General features: G+C 37.9%; 1 protein-coding gene across 1 annotated transcript in view; it reads left to right on the forward strand.

The window, feature by feature from the left end:
- Window positions 1-23126, forward strand: part of Otc (ornithine transcarbamylase) — a 67832-nt gene extending 44706 nt beyond the window's left edge. The window contains exons 5-10 of the mRNA XM_048461575.3: window positions 4897-5050; window positions 8825-8947; window positions 14155-14208; window positions 14297-14446; window positions 17423-17560; window positions 22726-23126. Of these exons, the coding sequence (XP_048317532.2) occupies window positions 4897-5050; window positions 8825-8947; window positions 14155-14208; window positions 14297-14446; window positions 17423-17560; window positions 22726-22785 (679 nt within the window). The 3' untranslated portion in view covers window positions 22786-23126. The remainder of the gene's footprint in view (window positions 1-4896; window positions 5051-8824; window positions 8948-14154; window positions 14209-14296; window positions 14447-17422; window positions 17561-22725) is intronic.
- Window positions 23127-24328: the final 1202 nt, after the last annotated feature.

The raw sequence follows: 24328 nt of genomic DNA on the forward strand, positions 1-24328 counted from the left end.
ATGGAAAATGGAAGCTTCATTAAGTTGACTCCCTCCTTCACTGTGCCCTTGCCAATTAAAAGCCTCTCTTGCTTCCTGGCAACAATGTGATGTTACAGAACTCTTCTGATTTTACCCTGCCAAGGACATCGAATTGAATATCCTCTAATGGTTCCCTTTTTATTTTTTTTAAATAGAACAATTTTAAAGACCAATCTTTTTGTGCTAAAGATGCTTGCAGGAATCTAGGGGGTAAAAAAACCAGCTTCTGTACTGTCACTCATGGTAACTGACTGAGCTGAAATGAAAATACCTAATATGTGTATAAAATCTTTATCCGTCCAGTCCATCATATCATGCTATTGTCCCATTCTCTTTCTACCTCTCTCCCCCCTCTCTGTCTTAACACAAGAAGAACTTTATTAGCACACGCCAGGTTCTTTCTGGCATTTGAATAGTTGTAATGGACCAATAGTGAGAAGTGTGTGAACCATTTTGTCATTACAAATGTCTCTTCTGACCCTGAATTCTTCATGATCTTGAAGAACTATCCCAAATGACGCTTTTTTTGTACATTGCATAAGGAATTAGAAGAAAAACTTATTTCTGCTTGGTGTATGTGGGGTGGGGTGAGTAGTGTCTTATTATATACCTAAGGCTGGCCCTGAACCAGCGGTTATCTTCCTATTTCAACCTTCAGAGAGCTGTAAGTCTGGTGTGCACCATCATACCTAACTTTCCCCTTCAGTGTTGGTGATGGAACTAGAGCCCATGCATGTTAGTCAAGTGCTTTATTGATTTACACTCCCAGTTCTTTCTGCCAACTTTTCTACCTTTACATCCCTTTATTGTGGCACTGAACTTGTAGAGCTTGTGTTAGCAGGCATTTCGTGAGTTCATTCATACCTTTTCAAAATAGTTCAACAACTGGAATACTGCGGAAGTTGATTTTGCTTTCTGAAGGCTGGTTTGTAGTGTTACTACAAGATTCCATTTCCAGGTTCTTTGTGATCGTACAGTGCAGAGAATTTTCTAGAGTATAATCCTCCTGACATACATTCACAGCACTTGTCTACTCCAAATCTAGGGCCATGTCCAGGGCTGTCTTCCTCCCATTTCAGCCATCTAAGTCTTCATACCATATGCATTTTCTCTCCATGCCTGGCTACTCTTCCACACAGGGGTTGTTTTGGTTTGGTTTTGACCTATCCCCCACAGGTTCATGGCTTAGTCAGTAGTGCAGAGATGTCCAGAGGTGAGAAGTTTGAGAAGTGATTGCATCATGAGAGCTGTGACATCATCAGTAGATTAACACATTCATTGACGAACATAAACTGCTAGGATAATAGGAGGTGATGAAAATTTAGGAGGTGGTATCTCGGCAAAGCCACTGGGTTTGGGGGCATATGTATATACTTTAAGAAGTCACTCATGTTTAAAGAAGCTTAAAATATGACATATAAATTTAAACATACTTCTTCTGTTGGGCCCTAAAGCCCCACCAAGGAGGAGGTCGCCCCAAGAGACACTCTCAGCTCTGTTGATGCAATAGCAAGAGGAATTTTTATTTTGCTGCTGCGGCAAAGGTCCCTCAGCCTCGAGAGGAGAGGACCCCTGCTTTGTCTATTACAGGCTCTTTTAAAGGAGAAAATCACAGAATCAAGGGGGGTAGTACAGAATCAAAAGGGAGAGTCTAGAAATCATTTGTCAACTATTTTGACTAGTTCATTCAATGGTCAGCTAACTCTAATTGATCAATGCTATGGCAGTTGCTGGATTGGTTGAACAAGCAGGAACACTTTCAGGTTACCTGTAGGTCGTCTCACCCCAGTTCCAGGGTCTGGGTCTCTTGAAGAAAGACTGCAAAGGGGATGGAAAGTACTCAGGGCTCCAGTGCATGCGTGGCTGGTTACCAGGGTTCTGGTTCCCAGGAACGAGGGGGTGGGGGTGCAGTAATGCTGAGGTGCCCCAAAGTCTTTCACTGCATCTCTCTTATGAGATTGTAGGTGTCATAAAATTAATTCTCTTTAAATGTGGGCTTATTGGTTGGTTATGATTTAGATCTTACTGAGTTGTCTACTTCCATTGATTTACTTTTCTGCAGTAGAGTTGGAAACTGACTTTCTACTCAGAAGAAGGTTTGTATTTTGACTATCAAGAATAGGGAAGCTGGAACAAAATTGTTTTAACATAGCTATTAGTGCCTTTATTATTAAACTTTGGATGGTTAGCTGAAACACCTAAAAATTCAGAAGTCATCCTGTATATTTGGAGAAAGTTCTGTTGCTCAACATAGTATAGGTCAACAAAGGCTCAGCTTATCAGTTCCAGGGTAGCTGGTTGTTCTAATAAGGAGGTTTTGCTGGTATTATTTCCTGGTGAATCATTCTATACTCAGAATATTTGAGATACCTTTTCATTCAAAGTGACTCAGAGAATATTCTCTACCATCTATTATAGGCTCTTACCTCAGAAGCATTTTTTATTCTTATATTTTTTTTCTAGCTTGTTATGATTCTAAGAAAAGAATCATTGATTTTTTTTATATATGGAAGGTTCAATTCTCTTTTTAGCAAGAACCTTAAACTTTAATGTGCAAATTTGGACTTAGAGATCCAGTTACAGTGGGGATGATGCATCAGAAAATCTGGGTGGAATCTGAGATCCTGTGTCACTGCTAAGGGTCCAGGTGCTGCCAATACCGAAATGAAGAACAATGGGCTAGTTTGGGTTTTCGGTCTTATCTGAAAATTGGCATGTCCTTGGAAATGAAATCAATCAAACAAACAAACAAAAACCACTGATGTCTAAGTATCATGTCCTAGAGATTCTGATTTTTCTGACATAAGGTGTGCTATGTAGAGTGAGCATCAAAAATTTCAAAATCATTCCCAATGATTTTCGTGTGGAGCAAGATTTGAAAGGCCTTGTTTAAGTGCAGCACCAAAAGATAACAGACACCATGTATTTTTTAAAATATTGTATTAATTCTTTAATAATTTAATATAACAATATGTTTGATCATACTCACCCCAATTCTTCCCTCAAATCCACCCCACCTCCTGACTAACACCCAACTTTTGTCCTAGTTTTTTTAAAAAATAGCCCACAAAATTCATTTTGTACTTCTCCTTGGTATAGGGCTGTCTACTGGGGTATGGTATAGGGCTGTCTACTGGGGTATGGTATAGGGCTGTCTACTGGGGTATGAGCTACCAGGAACCACACTTAAAGAAAATTAACCTTCCCCCCCACACACCAGAAGCCACCAAGCTCCTCAGTGGTAGCCCATAAACCCCTTTCTCTTCCATGCTAGAATGTTGATTGCTTTGATTATGGGCAGGTCTTGTTCAGGCAACCACAGCTGCTGGGAGTTCCTGAGCAAAGTGGTTTCATCATGTCCAGAGGACACTGGATTACTATGGTATTATCCAACCTCTGTTCCTTGTAATATTTCCAACGCTGTCCTTTGCATTGGTCTCTGAGCCTAGGGGAGGAGGGACATCACCTCAACTATAAAGTGTTTTTTTAGTCACCCATCTCATGCTATACTACAGAATGTGCTTACACAATTTAGAGCTACAGTGCATCTGGATTCCTCTACTGATGCCCTACTATGGAGAAGCTCCCATCAGTAGCAATTTTTTTTAAAAAAAGAAGTAAAATAATAACATAAATTTCAGACAGCTCAATTTACAGACTTTATGGATCACTCCCAACACCTTTTTTTGTCTTAAAAATATTCTCTGATTTATTAGGGAAGACTAACAATACATTGTATTTAATCATTTTAAATACCTTTGAGTCTGGGAGTTGGAGATATTTTGTAGATCTCCAGATGTTTTTTGGAAACTTTGCTGATTCAAAAAAAAATTTTAAAAAAGTCTGGAAGTCTGGGAATTATAGCTGTGATCAATCTACCAACATTTGAAAGAATCAAAATGTCTAGGAAATGTTTATATGTGAATGTATTTTTCAATCTTTGATCCTGTGTGCAAGAAATCTTTGGGGGGCCCTTGAATTTTCTAAGCACCAGAGTTCATTTTGAGCTGTTAGGACAGGTCCACTGTGAAGCAGACTCCAAGATGGAATTAGCCATACAAGACATTTATTAGGGAAACACCCGTGCAAGAGAAAAGAGGTAGCAAGCCTGAAGGGATTGGATGGAGCCTTCATACCAGCATGCAGAACTGACCTGCATACGAGAGAAAGTAAGAAAAAAGATACAGGTAGGAGAGGTCCACGTGGCAGTGCAGCTTTAAAAAAGACTTGACTGGATGATAGGGATCTCCAGCGGAAAGACTAAATGGTCCAGTGCCATTCCCCTCTGCTGAACTAAGTCATTGCGTGGGAATAGCCTGTGGAGAAGGTGGCCATGTCCTTGATGCAGCAGGTGCAGACGGTATGACATTCAGAGTCTGTCAGTGGATGGTTTTCTATATAGTAGGTTATTTTTTGTAGGACAGTCTGTGTGTGTTTCCATAGTTGCTACAGGGATGCTTTATATTTTATAGAAACAGTGAAATTTTTCCCCTGTGGACTAATATAAGCAAAATGTATCAGGCCATTAATGTTTCTTTGAATGTCTTCCCTTTTGGTCTTCTCCATTTAAACATAGATAAACTGACAAACTGGCATTCATCAATTATAATTTATCATGTCTGCTGAACTGAAAAATTGATTTCTTATGTTCATAAAAATGTAACATAGTCATTGTATAAGATGTGGGTGGAACAGAATCTTTTGTTCTATAATGACTATATGTTTGATGTTAGCTTTTTAGTCTATCATGTTTATAGGTATATTGTAATACACATTTTAATTTGTTAGCAATTATTCATATCTTTTAGGAGCTTTATTAAAGATGGGTTTATTAGGTAAAACTTGCTTAGAATGTCTTTTCTTGGTTTGTTACAGCGTGTTATCTAGCATGACAGACGCAGTGTTAGCTCGAGTGTATAAACAATCAGATCTGGACATCCTGGCTAAGGAAGCATCCATTCCAATTGTCAATGGACTCTCAGACTTGTATCATCCCATTCAGATCCTGGCTGATTACCTCACACTCCAGGTTGGTGTATTTCTTTGCTTTACAAAACAGAAAAAAAGTCAACAAATAATTTCTTACTACCATCAAGTGGAACCATTTACTTAAATGATGTTTAATCATTATTGTGAATAACTTCTGTCTGAAAATGTTTATAGCACTATGCAAATGCTATAAATCTAGAAAACAGTGCATTGCTATAAAGAGTCTGTATTATCCTTTTCTTTCCAATCCCATTTCCAACTGCCTTACAGCTCCTCTCACATCTTCTGTTCTTTCATCACTTTGCTTTCTGTTTATCATTGGATGAAGAAGGGATGCAATTGCATGTCCAATTACCATAACTTAAGTGACTGTGCTGCTCAAGATTGTCCACTTGGTAGGCTCTAAAATCATCCAGAACACAAGCCTCTAGATATGTCTGTGAAGGACTATCTACAGTAGGTCAACTGAGGTGGGAAGAGCCACTTTAACTATGGGCAGCACTATTCCATGACCTGGCATCCTGAAGCGACAAGAAGGAGGAAGTGAGCTGAATACTGTTATTCACCTTTCTCTCTGCTTCCTGATTCTAGATGCAGTGCGACCAGCTGCCTCAAGCTCTGGCTGCCTTGATTGCCCCACAATGCTAAAGTGTTTCCTTGAGTCTTTGAGACAAAAATAAACCTTTCTTTCCTTAAGTTGCTTTTGCCAAGTATTTCATCCAAGCACTGTAGACGGTAGCTAATACTGTTATTCTGCAATCACCAGACTCTGTAACTTAGAAATGAAGATCAGAAGCTTCTCAGTTTCAGGAGGTCCCATTTATTCATTGATTCTCTTATTGTCTGTGCTACTGGGGTTCTACCTAGGAAGTGGTCTCCTGTGCCTATGTCTTGTAGACTACTTTCCACTTTCTCTTCTATCTGGTTCAAAGTGGTCAGATTAATGTTGAGGTCTTTAATCCATTTGGACTTGAGTTTTGTGCATGGTGATAGATATGGATCTACTTTCATTCTTCTACAGGTTGACATCCAGTTATGCCAGCACCATTTGTTAAAGATGCTTTCCTTCTTCCATTGCATACCTTTAGCTCCCTTGTCAAAAATCAAGTGTTCATAGGTTTGTGGGTTAATATCTGGGTCTCCTATTCGATTCCATAGGTTGGCTTCTCTGTTCTTATGCCAGTACCAAGCTGTTTTCAATACTGTAGCTGTGTAATAGAGTTTGAAGTCAGGGATGGTTATACCTCCAGAAGTTTCTTTATTATCTAAGATTGTTTTGGCTATCCTGGGTTTCTTGTTTTTCCATATAAAATTGATTATTATTCTCTCAAGGTCTGTGAAGAAGTTTGATGGGATTTTGATGAGGATTGCATTGAATCTATAGATTGCTTTTGGTAGAATTGCCATTTTTACTATGTTGATCCTCCCAATCCAAGAACAGGGGAGATCTTTCCATTTTCTGGTATCCTCCTCAATTTCTTTCTTCAAAGACTTAAAGTTCTTGTCAAATAGGTCTTTCACTTCCTTGGTCAGAGTTATCCCAAGATATTTTATGCTATTTGTGGCTATCGTGAAAGGTGAAGTTTCTCTGATTTCCCTCTCTGCTTCTTTATCCTTTGTGTATAGGAGGGCAACTGATTTTTTGGAGTTGATCTTGTACCCTGCCACATTACTAAAGGTGTTTATAAGCTGTAGGAGTTCTTTGGTAGAGTTTTTGGGGTCGCTCATGTATACTATCATATCGTCTGCAAATAACGAGAGTTTAACTTCTTCCTTTCCAATTCGAATCCCCTTGATCCCCTTATGTTATCTTATTGCTATTGCTAGAACTTCAAGCACTATATTGAAGAGGTATGGGGAGAGTGGACAGCCTATTTCCTTTAAGAGTGAGAATTAGCACAGGATATTTTATATTGTTTATGACTTGTGGAGGGTGTTGTTTCTCTGATTTCTTTTTTTAAAAGTAATTTTATTAAATTATAAAAGTTTCCATTTCCGCCCCTCCTCCCCTCTGATTTCTTTTTTAGCCTATTTATTGTTTGTATATAAGAAGACTACTGATTTTTTTGAGTTAATTTTGTATTCAGTTACTTCACTGAAGGCATGTATCAGCTGTAAGAGTTCCCTGCTAGAGGTTTTGCTCTTGCTTGTGTATACTATCATATCATCTGTGAATAGCAATACTTTAAATTCTTCCTTTTCAACTTATATCCCCTTGATCTCCTTCACTTGTCTTATTGCTCCCACTAGAACTTCAAGTACTATATGAAAAGAGTAGACAGTCTTGTCTTGTTCTTGATTTTAGTGGAGTTGCTTTGAGCTTCTCTCCATTTGGTTTGATTTTAGCTATAGGTTTGCTGTAAATTACCATTCTTACGTTTAGGTATGTTCCTTTTATTTCTAATCTTTCCAAAACTTTTATCATAAAGAGATGTTTGCCTTTGACAAAGGCCTTTTCAGCATCTAATGATATGGTCATTTTTTTCAGTTTTTTTATATGGTGGATTACATTGACTGATTTTCATATGTTGACCCATCCCTGCATATCTGGGATGAAGCCTACTTGATCATAGTGAATGATCCTTTTGATGTGTTATGGGATTTGGGCTGCGAGTATTTTATTATTTTTTTGTGTCTATGTTTGTGACAGAAATTGATCTCTAATTTTCTTTCTTTGATGAATCTTTATGTAGTTTGGGTGTCAGTGTGACTGTGGCCTCATAGAAAGAATTTGGCAATATTCTGTTTCTATTTTGTGGAGTAATTTGAGGAGAATTGGTTTTAACTCTTCTTTGAAAATCTGATAGAATTCTTGCTAAAACTGTCCAGCTCTGTTTTTCTTTGGGGGGGGGAGAAGTAGGGGGTTGAGAGATTTTTAAGGACTGCTTCTTAGTTTGGTCCTTTTACAGCATCCCAAATTTCCTGAATATTTTGTGTCAGGATTTTTTTTTTATATTTAAAATTTTCTTTGACTTAAATATCAGTTTTTTTCTATCATATCATATCTTCAATGCCTGAGATTCTCTCTTCCATCTCTTGTATTCTGTTGGTGATGCTAGCGTCTATAGTTCCTGTTCACTTACCCAGATTTTTCATTTCCAGAATTCCCTCAGTTTGTGTTTTCTTTATTGCTTCTATTTCCATTTTCAGGTCTTAAACAGTTTTGTTAGTTTGCTTCAACTGTTTGTTTGATTTTTTTCTTGGCTTTCTTTAAGGGATTTATTCATTTCCTCTAATTTTTTGTCTTCTTGATGTATTTAAAGATTTAAAATTTATTCATTTCCTCCTTATGAACCTCTATCATCTTCATAAAGTTGGCTTTAAGGTCTTTTCTTATGTTTCAGATGTGGTGGAATATTCAGGGGTTACTGCAGTAGGAAAGCTGGGCTCTAGTGGTGACATATTGTCCTGGTTGTCGTTGGCTGTGTTCTTACACTGGTGTCTAGGCATCTGGGTTTGGAGTGATTATAGGTCTAGGTGCCTATTTCTGAGTTTGTCTTTGTTGGATGGGTGTTTTGTTGCCTGGCTTGGTTGGTTTCTGTTTTCTTTCTTGTCTTTTGGCAAGGGTGGCCTATGGTTGAGCAGAGACTCTACACTCCATTTGGGGGCTGAACCTCTGATCAAGATATTAGAACCTTTTAACTACTGTTTTGTGATCGTATGGTCATGTTATTGGATTTAATGCAAAATATAGTTTATTCATTCCATAAAGGCATTTGTTTTGAGTGGAAAACTATTTTTATCTTAACTCTAGTAACTGTTCCATAAAAGTGAATTTCCTCCCTATATTTAATCCCCTTTACCTCTTTTTTAGGAACACTATGGCTCTCTCAAAGGCCTTACCCTCAGCTGGATAGGGGATGGGAACAACATCCTGCACTCCATCATGATGAGTGCTGCAAAATTTGGGATGCACCTTCAAGCAGCTACTCCAAAGGTAGGAAAACTTTCTGCCCTGAAAGAACCTCCCTGTTGGTCAGATGTTATTACTGGGTAGAAACAAAGCTTCTGCTCAAGGACAGCATGGCAGAGGCTACACAATTTAAGCTATATTTCCAACTCTTCTGTTGCATGGCTATCTTCCTTAAGAGCCCAATTTTCCATTTCTATAGTGGAAGCTAGTATTGGCTGATGCCTTTTATTCCTCACGTCTGTGATAAAAAGCGCATCTAAATTATGCCTTTGAATGCTCTAATACTGGTCATTATGATGACTGGCATCTTTGTTTATTATCACCACACAGACTGAAAAAAAAAACAGTGAAAAACCAGACAATGTAGAATCCTCAGTGCTTGGAAATGGTGCTATAATCTCTCTAATACAGCAATTTGCTTTAAAAAAAAAAAAAAAAGAAAAAGAAAAAGTCAATCCTATGTGAAGGATACATTGCTGGCATCCAGTTTAAGATTTCAAACATCTCCAGGGTCTCTTGGGATTTTTAAATCTGAGTCTCACGTGTCTAGGAAAATTACCCGTACATATTTTCTATCCTGATTATACACCCTCATAGAATGTGTATTTTTTCCCATCTTAACTCTTGCTATATAAGGAAATGGCAATGGTTGTTGCCTCTATATAAAGCTGAAAGGTTCAAGAATAGAGGTAAAAGAGAGATTTTTTTCCAGGGGGTTGTCCTTTTATATGATTTGATTTCCTTAACACATAAATGTTTGATCTGTACAATAGCATACAGGTATAAATAAGTAAACTAAAATAAAATTTGCACAACCCCCTAGAAGTAGCTCTATGTTAAGATACCCTTGTTCCTCACAGAATGAACAGAACTTAGAAAAGTTAGAAATTAACCTAAAGGAATCAAGCCTAAGCCGCCCCTGAATCATCTGCAAGGAATGTGTTAAACACCCGGATCTGCTGCTCTATTCTCCCCATTCTGTTTCTTATTTAGCTTCTGGTGTTCTTTCAGACTCAGGAGTCTTTTAAAAAGGAAAATTCCCCTAAAAAGAAACTATTTCAGAAACTAAGTGTTGATTTGTGGTAAGGGAATTGACCATCATATTAGGAAACTACTGTACACAGTGATTCTGAGCAGTGTCGGTTAACAAGCACGTGGTCGCTAGTTCCCAGTAGTCTCACCTGTGGCTCATTCTGAGCTGAATATAGGGGGAACTTCAAAATATTTCTCTCTGCTTCTGCTTTCTTTAATTTGATCTTTACTTACCAACTACCAGGAGCATGAATTATAGCATAAAGATAAATAGCTGAATTTTTGAATAATAATCACCCAGTCCTTGAGTACCTCATGCACTTTCCCCCAAATCAAACCTGTGTCTTAGGTTAAGTTTCCCCTTTCCTCCTAACGCATCCCTGGGTAGGGATATATGGGACATATGGAAAACTAGTAGATTAGGGAAAGGAAAGAGTCAAGGAAGTGTACCATTTATAGGGACCAACCATCTTGGTTTCCCTAGGCCTGGGGATTTCTGGAGATGAGAGGCATAAAATGCTAAAAGTGTCCAGAGTATTTGGGAAGCCAGGATGTTTTGGTCACCCGAGCACCATGATATGCTCCATCAAACAGAAAGAAGAAGCTTAACTTGATACAGCAAGCGAGGTCTAGAGTGGAAGGTATGCTTCACAATTGTCTCAGCCTGGAGGCACGAGAGCAGGTTTCCCTTCTTCTGGAGCGGTTACTGCTGTGTGACAACGGGCACAGTGGAGTGGCAAGGTCTCTGGTACTTACAGGGAGAAGAGCAGCCTGGTAGCCAGAGAGTGGGCTTTCTGAAAAAAGCAGCAAGTTCTGGGTTGAAAACATACTTGCGTGGCCTTTTATATGCCAAAACAAGTTAACAGTAACAAAAAACAACCATTACATCATTTTCTCTACTATTAAGTCAGTCTCTGTCAGTGCGTTCTCTCTTAGTTTCCTATGGTGGCCAAAACAAATGACCACAAATTGGGTGGCTCGCAAAGCACAGTAATCCATTGTCTGAAATCTAGGTGTTGGCACAGCCGTATTCCATTTGTTACTTGGATTCCTTCTGAATTACTCCAATCCTTCCTCTATCATCTTCATTCTATGTCCATATATCTTTATTTGCAAATGTTCCTGTTCTTCAAAATAATAGCATAATAAATTTAGGTCTACTATCACTCACCATGAGCTCATATATATAAAGTACTTATATATACAAAGACCCTGTTTCCAAATAAAGTTACATTCTGAGGTTCCCATTGGGCAGTGTGTGTGTGTGTGTGTGTGTGTGTGTGTGTGTGGGTGGGTGGGTGGGTGGGTGCGCATCTGTGTGCACATGTATGGCGCAGAGGGATCAAAGTAAGGGCCTCAAATATTCTACCTAAATACCTTGCCTCTGAGTTATGCTCCATCTTTAGGGCATGACTTTCATTTAGCATGCGCTGAAATTAAAGCTCAACTCTGACAGGTCTGGGCACTCTCACTAGAGCGCTGGTTTGCAGAAAGACTCTGCATTAAGGCAAAATGTGACTGCATTTGCTTTTACAGCTAAAATGTGCATTAACAATAATTGTTCCCTGCTAGAAGGTGATTTTGGAATGTCTCCATTCTGTTGAAGAAATATACAGTTTAAACATTTTATTGCATGTCAAAAATGTTTTATTAACATTAAGAGAAAAATTCCAATATTATAGAGTAATTTCAGTATTGTTCTTTTATGGAAACTCATTTAAATGATAAAGTGTACCAAAAGCCACTTAAATCTTGGTGAGAGCAAAGTTTTTGTTTAAAAAAAAAACTGCTGTTAAGTCTGATAGTGCAGAAGTTGGTCCATCAATTTGTAAATCTTTGCTTGTTATTGAAACTATTTCCCTTAAAGATAAAGCTAGGAGATTTATTGCAAATTTAAGAAACATTACACAGCTTCCAAAGTCATAAGTAATCCATTTCCTCACGCCTCACCCAAGAATAGCTTCCATGCTCAAAACTAAGTATTCTGTCCATGATTTGCTGCAGTGTTCCATAGCCATTGACGGGAAGGTAATGCTTTTCACCATTGTTCTAAGTGAATATTTATTTAGACTCGGTTTGGTAATCACCTTCTTCATCTGCTTTGAAGATTTATGTAGAAGCCAATGAATGATTTAGTACTGAAAACTCAGATGTGAGAAAAGAATCTGCCTCTGCATTCTATGTCATGGCCCAGGGTGTGCAAGGTTGGGTGATTTCCTCTCGGTTCCCTAAGTCCTTATTGATTCCCCCTTAAGAATGATTCTTAGTCTAAAACCTGCTCTCTGAGGGCAAGACTCCATTTTCAGAGCAGTGGATACCTGCTGTAATATCCAGGTCTCTTTACTCATGTTTACTGGTATGACTGATCACAACATTTGTTACCAAATTCACAAACTTTATTAATTACTTTCCCCAAAATCTCATAAACCAGGCCCCAAAGGCTCATGGCAGTTGGAACAAAACAAAGCTTCTTTTAAAATGTCTGCATTTATCATAATCAATATCTTGGCAGTTTCTTTCTTCTAGAATGTGATGGTGGGAGAACTATGGTAGATAAGTATGGGTAAAGAAGCCAGATTTCAAATGAATGCACCTGGTCATGCCTGTCACAAGCTGAGATTCTTGGACAGCAGACTTTGAGAGTTTAAGTGTGTAGGATGTATAAGATGCCCATGACAGCATGTCCTTGAAATCAGTGGCCGTGGTAAGGAGCAGTGTCCGTGTACAGAGGGAGAAGTTGAGCTATGATGTGGTCCCAGCCCATGGTTTCAGTAGACCTACAGAGCATTTTGCATATGGAATGGTCACTTGGAACTGTCTGGGCTTATGCAGAGAGGCTCTGATTTTCATTTCTTTCTGTCAATCAGTCCTTGAATCTGTGGGACCCTAGAAGGCTGTGTTTGCTTGAGTGAGGTGATCCTCTATAGCTAAGTCAGTGTTCAAAGAGGGACAGATGAAGCCACCTCCTAGCATCACCATAGAAACAGAGAGGAGTACATCCTTTAATTGTGATGACTCATATCAGTGGGGTGTGAAGGGGATACTGCAACATTCATCAGAAATCAATACTTAAAATGTACAACAATTGATTCATAATAAATGCTAAGAATTCAAAAAATGAGAAAGATGGAGGAGAGGGAGCGTAATTGTGGGGCTTGAAGTGACACGAATCCTATATGGAGGCATTGGGGATGAGGCTAGAGTTCGTGAGCTGACATGTTATGATGAAAACACCCACCAGGAGGAGGTGTTCAAGAGCGAAAGGCTGGTATGGCAGAAAAGGGCAAAGATATGTACAGGGACGCCAAGAAGATTGGCTTTCCTGTGGCAGTACGGTGAGAAGAATTAAAGGAGATGGAAGCCGGGGATGTAGCCAGAGGCTGGAGACTCTTAATCGCTTTGACATAAGGAGCACGTACTAACCAATTGACACTGCTGTCAACAAAACAGGCAAGAGGATGGGGGAGCTGTTCATGGTTGCATGGCAATAGCTTTAGCCACTTTAGTTACCAGCAGAATGTCCATTAGTGCTAGGAGTAGGGTGAGCAAACAAGACCCCCAACATGCAAACGCATTTAATCCTAAGACTGAGTACCTCTTCATAGGCACCTTGATTAGCTCTCCAAATCATTCTAAATGGCATATCAAAGCAAGCCGCACTCCCTTGGAAAAGAATAAGGCAGGAGTCATTAGTATTTAGCTGGAGTGCTCACAGAGGACTTTTCTGGGGAGCAGTCATTCAGACTGAGACTTCAAAAAATTGTTCATGGAATGGATGAGAAAAAGTATGTCAGTTAGATAAAAACAAGCTTTGTGTGCAAAGGCACAGATGAAAATGCACTAGACTGGACAAGTATGTATTTAACAATCTTATTCCATTGAAAGGTCAAATAGAACTCTGTCGTGAGGTAGAAAAATACCATGTTCTTTATTTGTCTTTACAATTGAGGAAGACAGAGATAGTCCAGAAAAGACGGAACAATTCTTTGCCTTTTTAAAGTCCAAAGGAGAGCATGAAAGCCAATGGCTCTACTGAACATGGAACATCTTTTAAGAAGTGAAAAGAGAGGCTATTCTTGAGCTTTATTTTGTTTTGTCTTGTCATTAGCTATGGGATAGGTATAGGATATATTAAACAGTATCATATATAATTAAATGATCTAATTGCCTAAATAACAGCGATGTTTTTCTTCTTGCAGGGTTATGAGCCAGATCCTAATATAGTCAAGCAGGCAGAACAGTATGCCAAGGAGGTATGCTCTCTCTTCTTGTAATGTTCGAATTGCTTTTTGTTGTCCCATGAAGTTTTAGTTTTTTAACCAGCAAATTTCTCTGTGCTAGAATGGTACCAAGCTATCAATGACGAATGATCCATTGGAAGCAGCACGTGGCGGCAATGTATTAATTACAGACACTTGGATAAGTATGGGGCAAGAGGAGGAGAAGAAAAAGCGTCTTCAGGCTTTCCAGGGTTACCAGGTTACGATGAAGGTACACACTGCTGCTTCTCTGAACGTTCATTAGCTGCATTTATGAAGACTAGGACCACCCCAGCCCTCATTCACTTTAGGGGCAGTAGACTGACCTTCTATACCCTGTTAAGAACTCACTGCGTCCCATCATGATCTCTGTCCTCCCAAACATTAGTGATAGCCTCTAGGGGAAAAATAACTTATGAAATCTGGGCTGTAGAAAAAAAGTAAGTTTCCCCCCTCTAACAACAGTAGAGATCCCAAAACGCTTTACTGTGTGTACGTTCGGGAACATTGGGTTACTTCAGGTGCATGTGATTTCTTAAGCTTTCTCCCATAAGAAGAGCCCACACTGTGCTTGCCAGGTTAGTTCTTGTTTTTCCTTTCTAATGTCTCTCAAATTCATGATGGCTTTGCCAACCCTCCCTAGGTACTCTAAGGGACACCCCTTCAATCTAATGCCTTCCAGGAAGATCAGAAAAACTGCATATCAAACTTCGCTTCCTGGCTGCGAACTTCCTTCCTTTCCTCACCTCTGTCTTTTGCTGTCTGCAGTGTTGGACATTGGCATGAAGCCCAGGGCCTAGTGAATGTTAGGCAAAGAACTCTACCACCAGACTCTACCTTCCTCCATGCATTCTGCTTCAGTCAGTCTTGAGCAATCATCAGAATGGCCTGTGTGCATTGCTGGAAGGCGGCAACCCCAGGGATTCTGACTCAGTAGCTCCTGCACATAGGAATTTGCATCTTATCTGATTCCCAGATGATGCAGTTCTGCTACTTGAGGGCCCAACTTTGAGAACCTCTGTTGAAAGCATACCCCAAATGACAGGAGCACACTGGGGTGGAGAAGTCATCGCACAGACTCACAAAAATTATAGATAAAGTAACAGAAATAATGTTCTTATTACATATCAAATAGAATGGAAGCTTGAAAAACACGGCAAAACTATTCCTCCCTGTTTTAACAAAATATATAACCAACATGTTTACTTCTTCTCTCTCTACCTCTCTCTCAACGGTGATTATTCACAGATAGCTACTATATAACAATACAATGTGGTTCTTTTCAGCCCTTTTCTGCATATTTACATATGTTTGCCCATTTGCATACAAATACTGATTTGATTTGCAATACATGGTACTTTAGACATATTATTCTCACTTGCTTTTTTCACTAAAGAAAAAAATAGATTTTCTTATCAATTCATTTAGGTATTTTTAGTTTTGTAAAAATGTATTTCCTTTCATTTTTACTTTATGTTTATGGTTTTTTTTTTGCCTCCATGTATGTCTGTGCACCGCTTGCATGCAGTGCCCATTGAGGTCACAAAAGAGCACTGGATCCCCTAGAACTGGAGTTACAGACAACTGGAGACCACCTTGTAGGTGCTAGGAATCGAACCCAGCTCCTCTAGCAGAGCAGCCGGGACTCTTAATTGCTGACCCATCTCTTGAGCCCCTGGAGATTTTTAAATGGATTTTTTTTATTGAGGAGGAGCATGCATTTAAATAAAAAAAAGCACAAAGCATAAGTATAAAGATGATTCTGTTTTCACAAAGTGAATTTATTCCCAGCATCTCAATGGAGAAACATCACCAGCATCCCTGACCCTTCCAGTCACAGCTCAGTTCTGTAGTTAACTCTATTTAGATATTTTATTCTTTGCAGTACTCCCTATAGAATCTGAAGTACAAGTGACTGATAATTTTGTCCATAATAATTCCTACTGATATATTAATGCATGTATTTTAACAATTCTAATTTCAAACAGTTCTACAATGAACAACCTTATTCATATTTCTTTATAAAGCGTTGCTAGAGAATAAGTTTCTGAAGGAAGAATTTTTGAGTGCTGTGTTATATGCTTTAAAAAATACCAGTGATGTCTTCCAAACAGAGTGAATAGTTTAAATTCTTCTAAATGTATATTATTGTTTTTTTTCCATACATCCTTGTTATTCACATTTTATATCTTGTGATTTTTAAAATTTTCCATATTTCTGGTTATGCTAAGATCTTTTCATATTTATTGGTCATTTCCATTTCTATGTCTTTACATTGCTATCATATTGTTACTTGGTTTCTGTTCCCCTTTTGTCATTGTTTGTAGGAGCTTTTTATACATTATGGTTAATCTTTTGTCATATATGTTTCAAATATTTGGTGGAACTATTTTAACTTACCTATGCTTTGTCTCCTGCTTGCCTTGGGTGATTTTCTGATTCTGGTACTGTAATCTTGCAGAATAATAATTTTCCTGATGTGTGACAGGTATAAATGTTACTTCCTTTCCTTCTCATTTTTCCAGTACTTTAGAAGCTCAATTATTCTCAACTTAAAAGTGAAATAAAATTTTAGTACAAAGGCAGTAATTTTGAGGTAAGAAAGCATGAGGCAATGTAGGTTTGAATCTGTAAGTGAAGAAATGGAAATGGATGGGGGACTGTTACTTTTGGGAATTAACTGCGGGTGAAAATTGAGAGCCATAGCACATTTGCATTGGGAAGAAAATAACTGGTGCAGAGTGCTCGGAATTCTTTTTAATGTACTCCTACCTCACTGCTTTCTTCAAAATTATTTTAATTTGTGACAAAGTCATTCAAATGCTAATACTTGTAATTTGAAAAAAAAGCTCAAAATATAATACCATTGCATCAAAGTAACTTCTTTGTATATTGGCACCTTTTGCTACCAACTACATATGAGAACTGAAATTGGCCATTGCCCTTCTGGACAGAATATCAGAAAAGCGAATTACTGGTTTAACTTGAAGTGATGATCTCCCAGATGTAAAAGAGTGAGTACAAAATGCCAAAGGTTAAAGGAATTAATTCATTATTGGTGTCTATAACCAAAACCTTCACTCTGCCTTTGTTTTGTAGTGATACATTAGGCCAGGACAACTGTATCAGTAAATACTGAAGAAGAGATATATGACTGCCACATAGAAGAGTTGATACTTAAAATGCTGTCTTATCCCGATCTCCTTAGACTGCTAAAGTTGCTGCGTCTGACTGGACGTTTTTACACTGCTTGCCTAGAAAGCCGGAAGAAGTGGATGATGAAGTGTTTTATTCTCCACGGTCATTAGTGTTTCCAGAGGCGGAAAATAGAAAGTGGACAATCATGGTAAGGAAAAGGGTGTGTGTGGAAGGGTAAGAAAGTCTGAAAGTCTAAGTGTGCTTGCAACATGGCAATTCATGCTTTTGGGTAAATAAGCAACCCAGGCTATCCAACTCTACTATGAGCATATGGCATCTGCTTTTTATTTTAAAGTTATACTTTATTTGATTAGTTTTGAGCGTGCAGAGGTGGCACACATTTATCACGGTGTGCAGTTGGAGACCAGGGGAGTTTTTTTTTCCTTCTTTGCAGGAGTCAGTTCTTTCCTTTCACCATGTGGGTCTTTTGGGGCCAAACTCAGCTCCTCATCTTTGGTGGCAAGTTGTCTCTACTTGCTGAGACATTTTGCCAGCCTAGTGTCTATCTAGTTTTGTTCAGAAAGTTAATAAGTCAGTATTTCTTATTAGCATACATAGTATATTTTAATGAACTAAAATTGATCTCCTTCCAAATTCATCAATTTTAATCAAAATTCTAACTGCTGTGAGAACTAACTACTCTTACTGGCCAACTGTTACATATTATAGAATTTTTAGATTCTAATCTGTCTGTGTTCAGTGAAGCTGTTAATTCAGTGCCTAGTATAAAATGGATTTTTAAAAATCCATTTCCTTCTTCTCTTCTTTTTCTTGTTCATTCTTTTCTTGATACCTTAATCAAATGTTTGAAGTTCTCCATTTGAGTTTGGCCATATAGATATATGTGTTTATAGGTATAGAACATTTCCAAACTTCATATCAAATTTTACTTCAGAGGTTTTTAGTTCCTTTCAGACAAAGCCATTGATCATCTTTATCACCGACATGCTAAGAAATATTAATATTAAAAACTGCTTTGCAATATTCAGTGGGAAATTTCTCTGGAAAACTGAATACACACATGCTATAAGTTAGCTCCACCATTTTTGATTGGTTTAACTAATTTCAATTACTATACACTCGGAGTCTTAACTGCAAACAACAGACTCCTTCCTACGTAGATTATGGAGATTTTTTTAATCTCTTGGGATTCAGTGAATCATTATGGAGCACCACATAGCAAAGACAACACAGGCAGAGAAATTACCCCAAACTACTGTGTGTTTTCTCTAGAAAAAAATCCAGACACACCCACCCACAGCCATTGGACTCAGATGCACTAGCTGAAACAGATGCTTCTACCTGCACATGGGACAGAGGAGTCAACCATTCAGAGAATGGTTTCCATTGTGTGTCGTCTACTTGTATTTCCACGTCTTCAGTGGATGTAACTCATTACCATTCCTGTACTAAAGCTTCAAGGAAATCTAGAAAACATAGTATTAGCTTCTAATAATCACCATAGTAGAGTAAAGCAAGTTGGGAAGGACTACTTTCTTATTTTTTCTTTATCTATCAGTGAGAAGAGGATCACTGTAAACATTAACTAATCCATGAAATATTTAGTATAATGACTAATGTGTTATAAGCTAGTCTCTGAAGATTTAGTGTTCATTTCACTTACCCAAGTATCTTGTTAAGTGAAGGATTCTGTTTACTGGTTCCGAAGTGAAGCTGGATAGTTGGTGTTTCTAATGAGAACTTAGATAATTCAGGTGCCATTGTATTATGAACCACCATTTGAGTATTAAAGATATAGATGATGAAAAATAGAAAATGAAAGCTCTCCAACATTTAACTTAGTAAAAGACAGAAAATTTCCCCCTCAGATTTTATTTTTTTTTATCAGAGATCAATTAAAGTTGCCAAAGATGATCCAAGTAAATCTGTTAAGGAAGGTTGTAGAAATACTAGGGGAAATGCTTTTTAAAGTTCTTAAAAATCTCAAATATGGAGATAGTCTATGTTTCTGAACTTTGAAAGCTTATTACACAACATGTTTAAGTTCAGTTTACTTCCAAATAAATGGATAATGTGTTGATGTGGTTAAAAAGTTTATAAGACATACATTCATACAATGAATATTTACACCCCACTTTATCCATCTAGGCCGTACTGTTGTTTCACCATCCTCTTTGCCTTTGAATGCTATCATTGGGAAAAGATTTATCTTAATGAAATCCAGAAGGTAGAACTATGTTAAAAATGAATATAGAGAGTCTAAAGTTCAAAGAATGCTGAACTGGCTATGAAGAAACATCTTCTACCAAAGTGTTTCAATGCAGACCATCTGTGTCGTCTTGGATAAGTTGTCCCAATCTTCTCACACATGACATGAGCTCACTGAGTCATAGAGATTACAAATGAGTCTTCATTTTATTTAGGGCACTAATGTCATCAATAGGCTACTTGGAGTACTGTGTGAAAGGAAATTTTGTGTCTGTGGTGTAGAACAAAAAGAGGGGGCATAACTGGTTAATTCACAAGCTTGGCATGAATGATGGAAAGGTAGCAGCACCTGGCTGTCCTCCTTGTGTCTATGCTGGAGGGTTTGGAGGTCCCTAGAAGTTCAGTTCATTTCAGCCACATGATTTGAGCTTCCAAACTTTGCCAGATGCTCAGTCAGGCATCAGGGGATTTAAAATAAAAATACAAGAGACTAATATGCAGCCCTCACATAGCCTGTTACAATTTTTAAGTGCAAAACACGTTGAAGCAGAATGAGACCTTGGAGGTCATCCAGACTGCATCCACGTTTTATAGGCAATAACATTATTCTCTGCTTGTCCATAATGGTCATGGTGATAATTTTTACAGAATGCTCGAAGTGGACAATATCCTACAATTGTTCCACCAGTCCAGGAGCCACTAGGTACACAGAGCTATTTAAATTTATATTAAACTTAATAAATTGAAGATTCAAATTTCTCGGTCAAACTAACCTCAAAACCCACAGTAAGTGTTCAGTAGCTGTCTGTAGCCAGTATCCACCATATTAGACAGCACAGGCCTTGTCTTTTCATCACTGCAGACAGTTCTATTGAGCAGCACAGTGATTTTCTACTATATAACTTCCTTTAAATTCAAGACGGAAGGAAGAAGAAAGATACGACCTTGCTTCCATGTCTGAGAGGCATACAATAACTACTGAAAGGTACAGAACATAGATCTTGTTCCTAAAATGTGTAAGGTCTTTAAGCAGAAGTGTGCTCGTTCAGTTCCTTTGTAGGGTCTCCTCCACATTAAGTACTTTCCCACAGATCCGTTCTCAGCATTCTCATGAACACATCATTCTCTCTATAGTGCATAGGTCTTTAGGTTCTTTCATTTAGCAACATTAACAAAAGGCATTTGGTTTTATATTTTTATGTGATTAGTAAGAAAACAATACTTATAAAACTCCTGGTAGATTTTTTCCTCTGTCTACATTTTTTAACCCCTGCTACTAAAGTAACTGGAAGAAACCCTTGAAAATATATATACTTGAAAGCTCTGTTATCTGGATGGTCCTTAAGTATGGAACACCTTTACGAATACAATTCATAATACTTAAAATCATTCACTCCTCTCCAAGCTAGGGTTGGCAGATTAAATACACTATGACCAGTTAAGTTGCAATTTCAGATAAACAATGTATTTTAATATAAATATAGTCCATATAGTGTTTAGAATATATGTATAGTAAAAATGTATTGTTTAGCTGACATCTCTATCAAAGTGTAACTTTTAATTTGAGTCTGTCTGGCAACACTATTTCTAATTGTGTGTGCATGTGTGTGTGTGTGTGTGTGTGTGTGTGTGTGTGTGTGTGTGTGTTATCAGCTTGACATGTTGTATGACTATGAGCAATAAAGGAGAACTGAAGATGCGGACCTATAAACCCCTAAAAGAACTTAAACAGTTTTGCCTGTTATGTGCTTTTATCCTAGAATGGCCTCCCTGGGTCCTTTTTATCAATGTCTCTCTTTACCAAGGCCTCCCTAGACTACTTACTCTTACTTGATTCTTCAGCATCTTTTTAACCACTTTCAAATACTATTGTCTAAAATTAACACCTTGTACTTTTTTATTTCTTTGTCTATTGTTCTCCTGCTGAAATGAGAGAAAAACGATCATTCCTAAGAACAATGACCATGTCTGTGATGTTCTGCATTATGCCTAGAAGCGTGCTTGCAACACATCCTAAATATGTATTCAAAGCATTTTGTTTTGTTTTTTACCCTAAAGGCTGTATATTGTACTGGTTTGGGAATGTAGGTTTTTAAAAATGGATTTAAATTCAGACCTCTGATCTTTGGAAAATATCTTAATTTCATTTAACCAAATTTTCTCACTTGAAAAAGCTGAGGCTAAAAACAGAAGCAAAGTCCAGTGGTCTTGAGGATTTAGTGAGGCAAGAGTTATCTGAGCACAGAGATCAGATTCCCAGGAAAAGCCAAGTACAAATCCACTTCTTACCACCAACCATTCAGAAGAATTGCACCTCATTTTTATTGTTTACACTTAATATAATATTAAAGTTCTTAAAGTGGTGTGAGGTACAGAAACCATTCAGCATAGGTTAGCTCTTTGAAAGGACATTCATGGGGCTGGAGAGATAGCTCCACACTTAAGAATGCCTTTTGCAGAAGACATGAGTTTAGTTCCCATCATCCACAAAAGGAGCACTTGACTTGATGTGTGTGTGTGTGTGTTTTCACTATTATTCTTTCTGATAAATTTCTACTGTCCCTAGCATGGATACTGGGGAGAGTTAAGTAAAACCAACAGTAACTATTTGTGGTTGACAGCCCAAGAGCAAGTTACACTCCTGTCTATAGAGCTACTCCTCTTTCCCAGAGGACAGAAATTCAGAGAGCAAGCATTCTTCATTAGCCTAAATAGTTACATTTATTACTTACATATGGCTTCTACCAAACTTCTCTAGGTTCCAAGTGTCCAAATCATGGAGTAAACATGAGGAACTTGACTAGAAGGGATTATTTGGTCATAAAACCAGCCATAAAACCAGTCCTGACTACTGACTGGAACCCCCAATCATTGCGAGCGCCATGACATCACATTTCAAGGGGAATGAGTCCTAACTAAACATGGAGTTTATGCATATATTTGGGTCTGTCTAATCTCTCAGGACCTTCCTTTATCCAAACAAACAAAAAAATTCAATTGAAAACTGTTCTCTTATCGTGTCCTAGGGAAAAGTCACTTTAACTCTAGGTGTGAAAAACTGAAAGCTAATTTTCTTGGTTTAGGTCCAGAGGCAGAGTTAAGCTAATGCTTATCCATTTATTTCTCTTTTTTATGTCATCCCAGGCTGTCATGGTGTCCCTGCTGACAGACTACTCACCTACTCTCCAGAAACCAAAGTTTTGATGCTGCGATACATCCCAAGAGAAAACCAATGCTCTTTAGCAACAGTTTATGGGAAAAGAGAAGAATTTAAAATGTAAACAAATTCCTAATACATGGTATGAGTAACATATGTTATTTGTTTGTTATTGTGAGACTTTCTTGAAGCCTGTAGTTTACGTGCCAACTCACTTTAATATCTACTTGACTGGGTTTAAACTTACTCTATAATTCACCATTCTGAATTACATTTGGGTATCATACTAATTATCATACACATTTCCTTCTATTAAACATAAAACACTATGCTTGCAATGCATAATGTGCAATTCATTAAATGTAATCTATGCTTATTACCTTAATAAGTGATCATTCGTGCTCATTTATAAATAAACATTTGCCAGGCAGTCAGCTACTAGGAGGTCTGTAGGCTATGGCCATGGCCTTAAGACCAATGAGGAAGTTAAATGGCAGACATCCTGCAAACAGAGTACAATTTTCAGGCCAATGAGGAAAACAGGCACAGAGAGATCATGACATTCTTTCAAAATAACAACTTGACCATATTGAAGTTTTTCAACCACTTATGAGAAGATGGGAGTCCTTCAAGAGCATCCATCTCTCTGTGCCCGTCAATCATGAAGTATTGACTACTTCATGGTACAAGTGGGAAGAAGCTCTGTTAGCTCTGTTAGTGGTAAAGCTGTGGGTGGGTACCCATCTAGGAATGCAGGTCCATCAGAGACTAATGTAGCCCTTGATTCTGATTTTTCCAGTTGGAGCAATTTAATGCTTTCTCACTTGTGTTTATCACAAATCTACTCATACCACAATCGACTATTTCTGTAAACATACTATTTGCCCCATTTTTGCTTGTCATTTTCTCTCTACCTGTATTCATCACAATTTGAATAGATCTTCTTTGTAGATGATCAAAATTTGTGTCATCAAATGACTATGATATGATTTTAAATGTTTTAGTTGAAATTCTAAATAATATAGGTGATTGTTCTTAAAAATAACAATTTTACACAGGACCAAATAATGTAATTTACTTTATGTTCCACCTCTATTAAAAAAATGTTTTCAGTCTGGTTGACTGATATTCTTTGGGGCAGACATTTATGACTTAAATGAGCAAGCAAGAGATAAATAAAAAATTAGATTTACAGTGAAGATACAATAAAACATTATTCTGTAATATCATGAAAAATATCAAACTTTGCAGTAAATGTCAAAAGTGACCTTCACATCTATTGAAGTTTATTGGAAGCACTTAAAAGAGAAATAGAATGAGGTTTACTGGAAAATCTTCTTCCAGCAAAGAATATGGGAACAATCCAACCCGCAGGCACTACATGGACTATGAAAGTTCACCTTCAAATAACTACATTAAAGGTAATGAGGAGAGGGCAATGACTCAGTACCTGCCACATACACATGAGAACCTGAATTCTGATTTCCAAATCCAAGTTGAAAAAGCTAGGTGTGGTTTGTGTGTGTGTAACCCTAACACGGCCATGGGGAATTGGGGCATGGGAACAGGCTGATACCCAGAGTTCACTGG

Source organism: Myodes glareolus, chromosome X (genome assembly GCF_982192425.1).
Source record: "Myodes glareolus chromosome X, mMyoGla1.1, whole genome shotgun sequence".
Classification (NCBI taxonomy): domain Eukaryota; kingdom Metazoa; phylum Chordata; class Mammalia; order Rodentia; family Cricetidae; genus Myodes; species Myodes glareolus.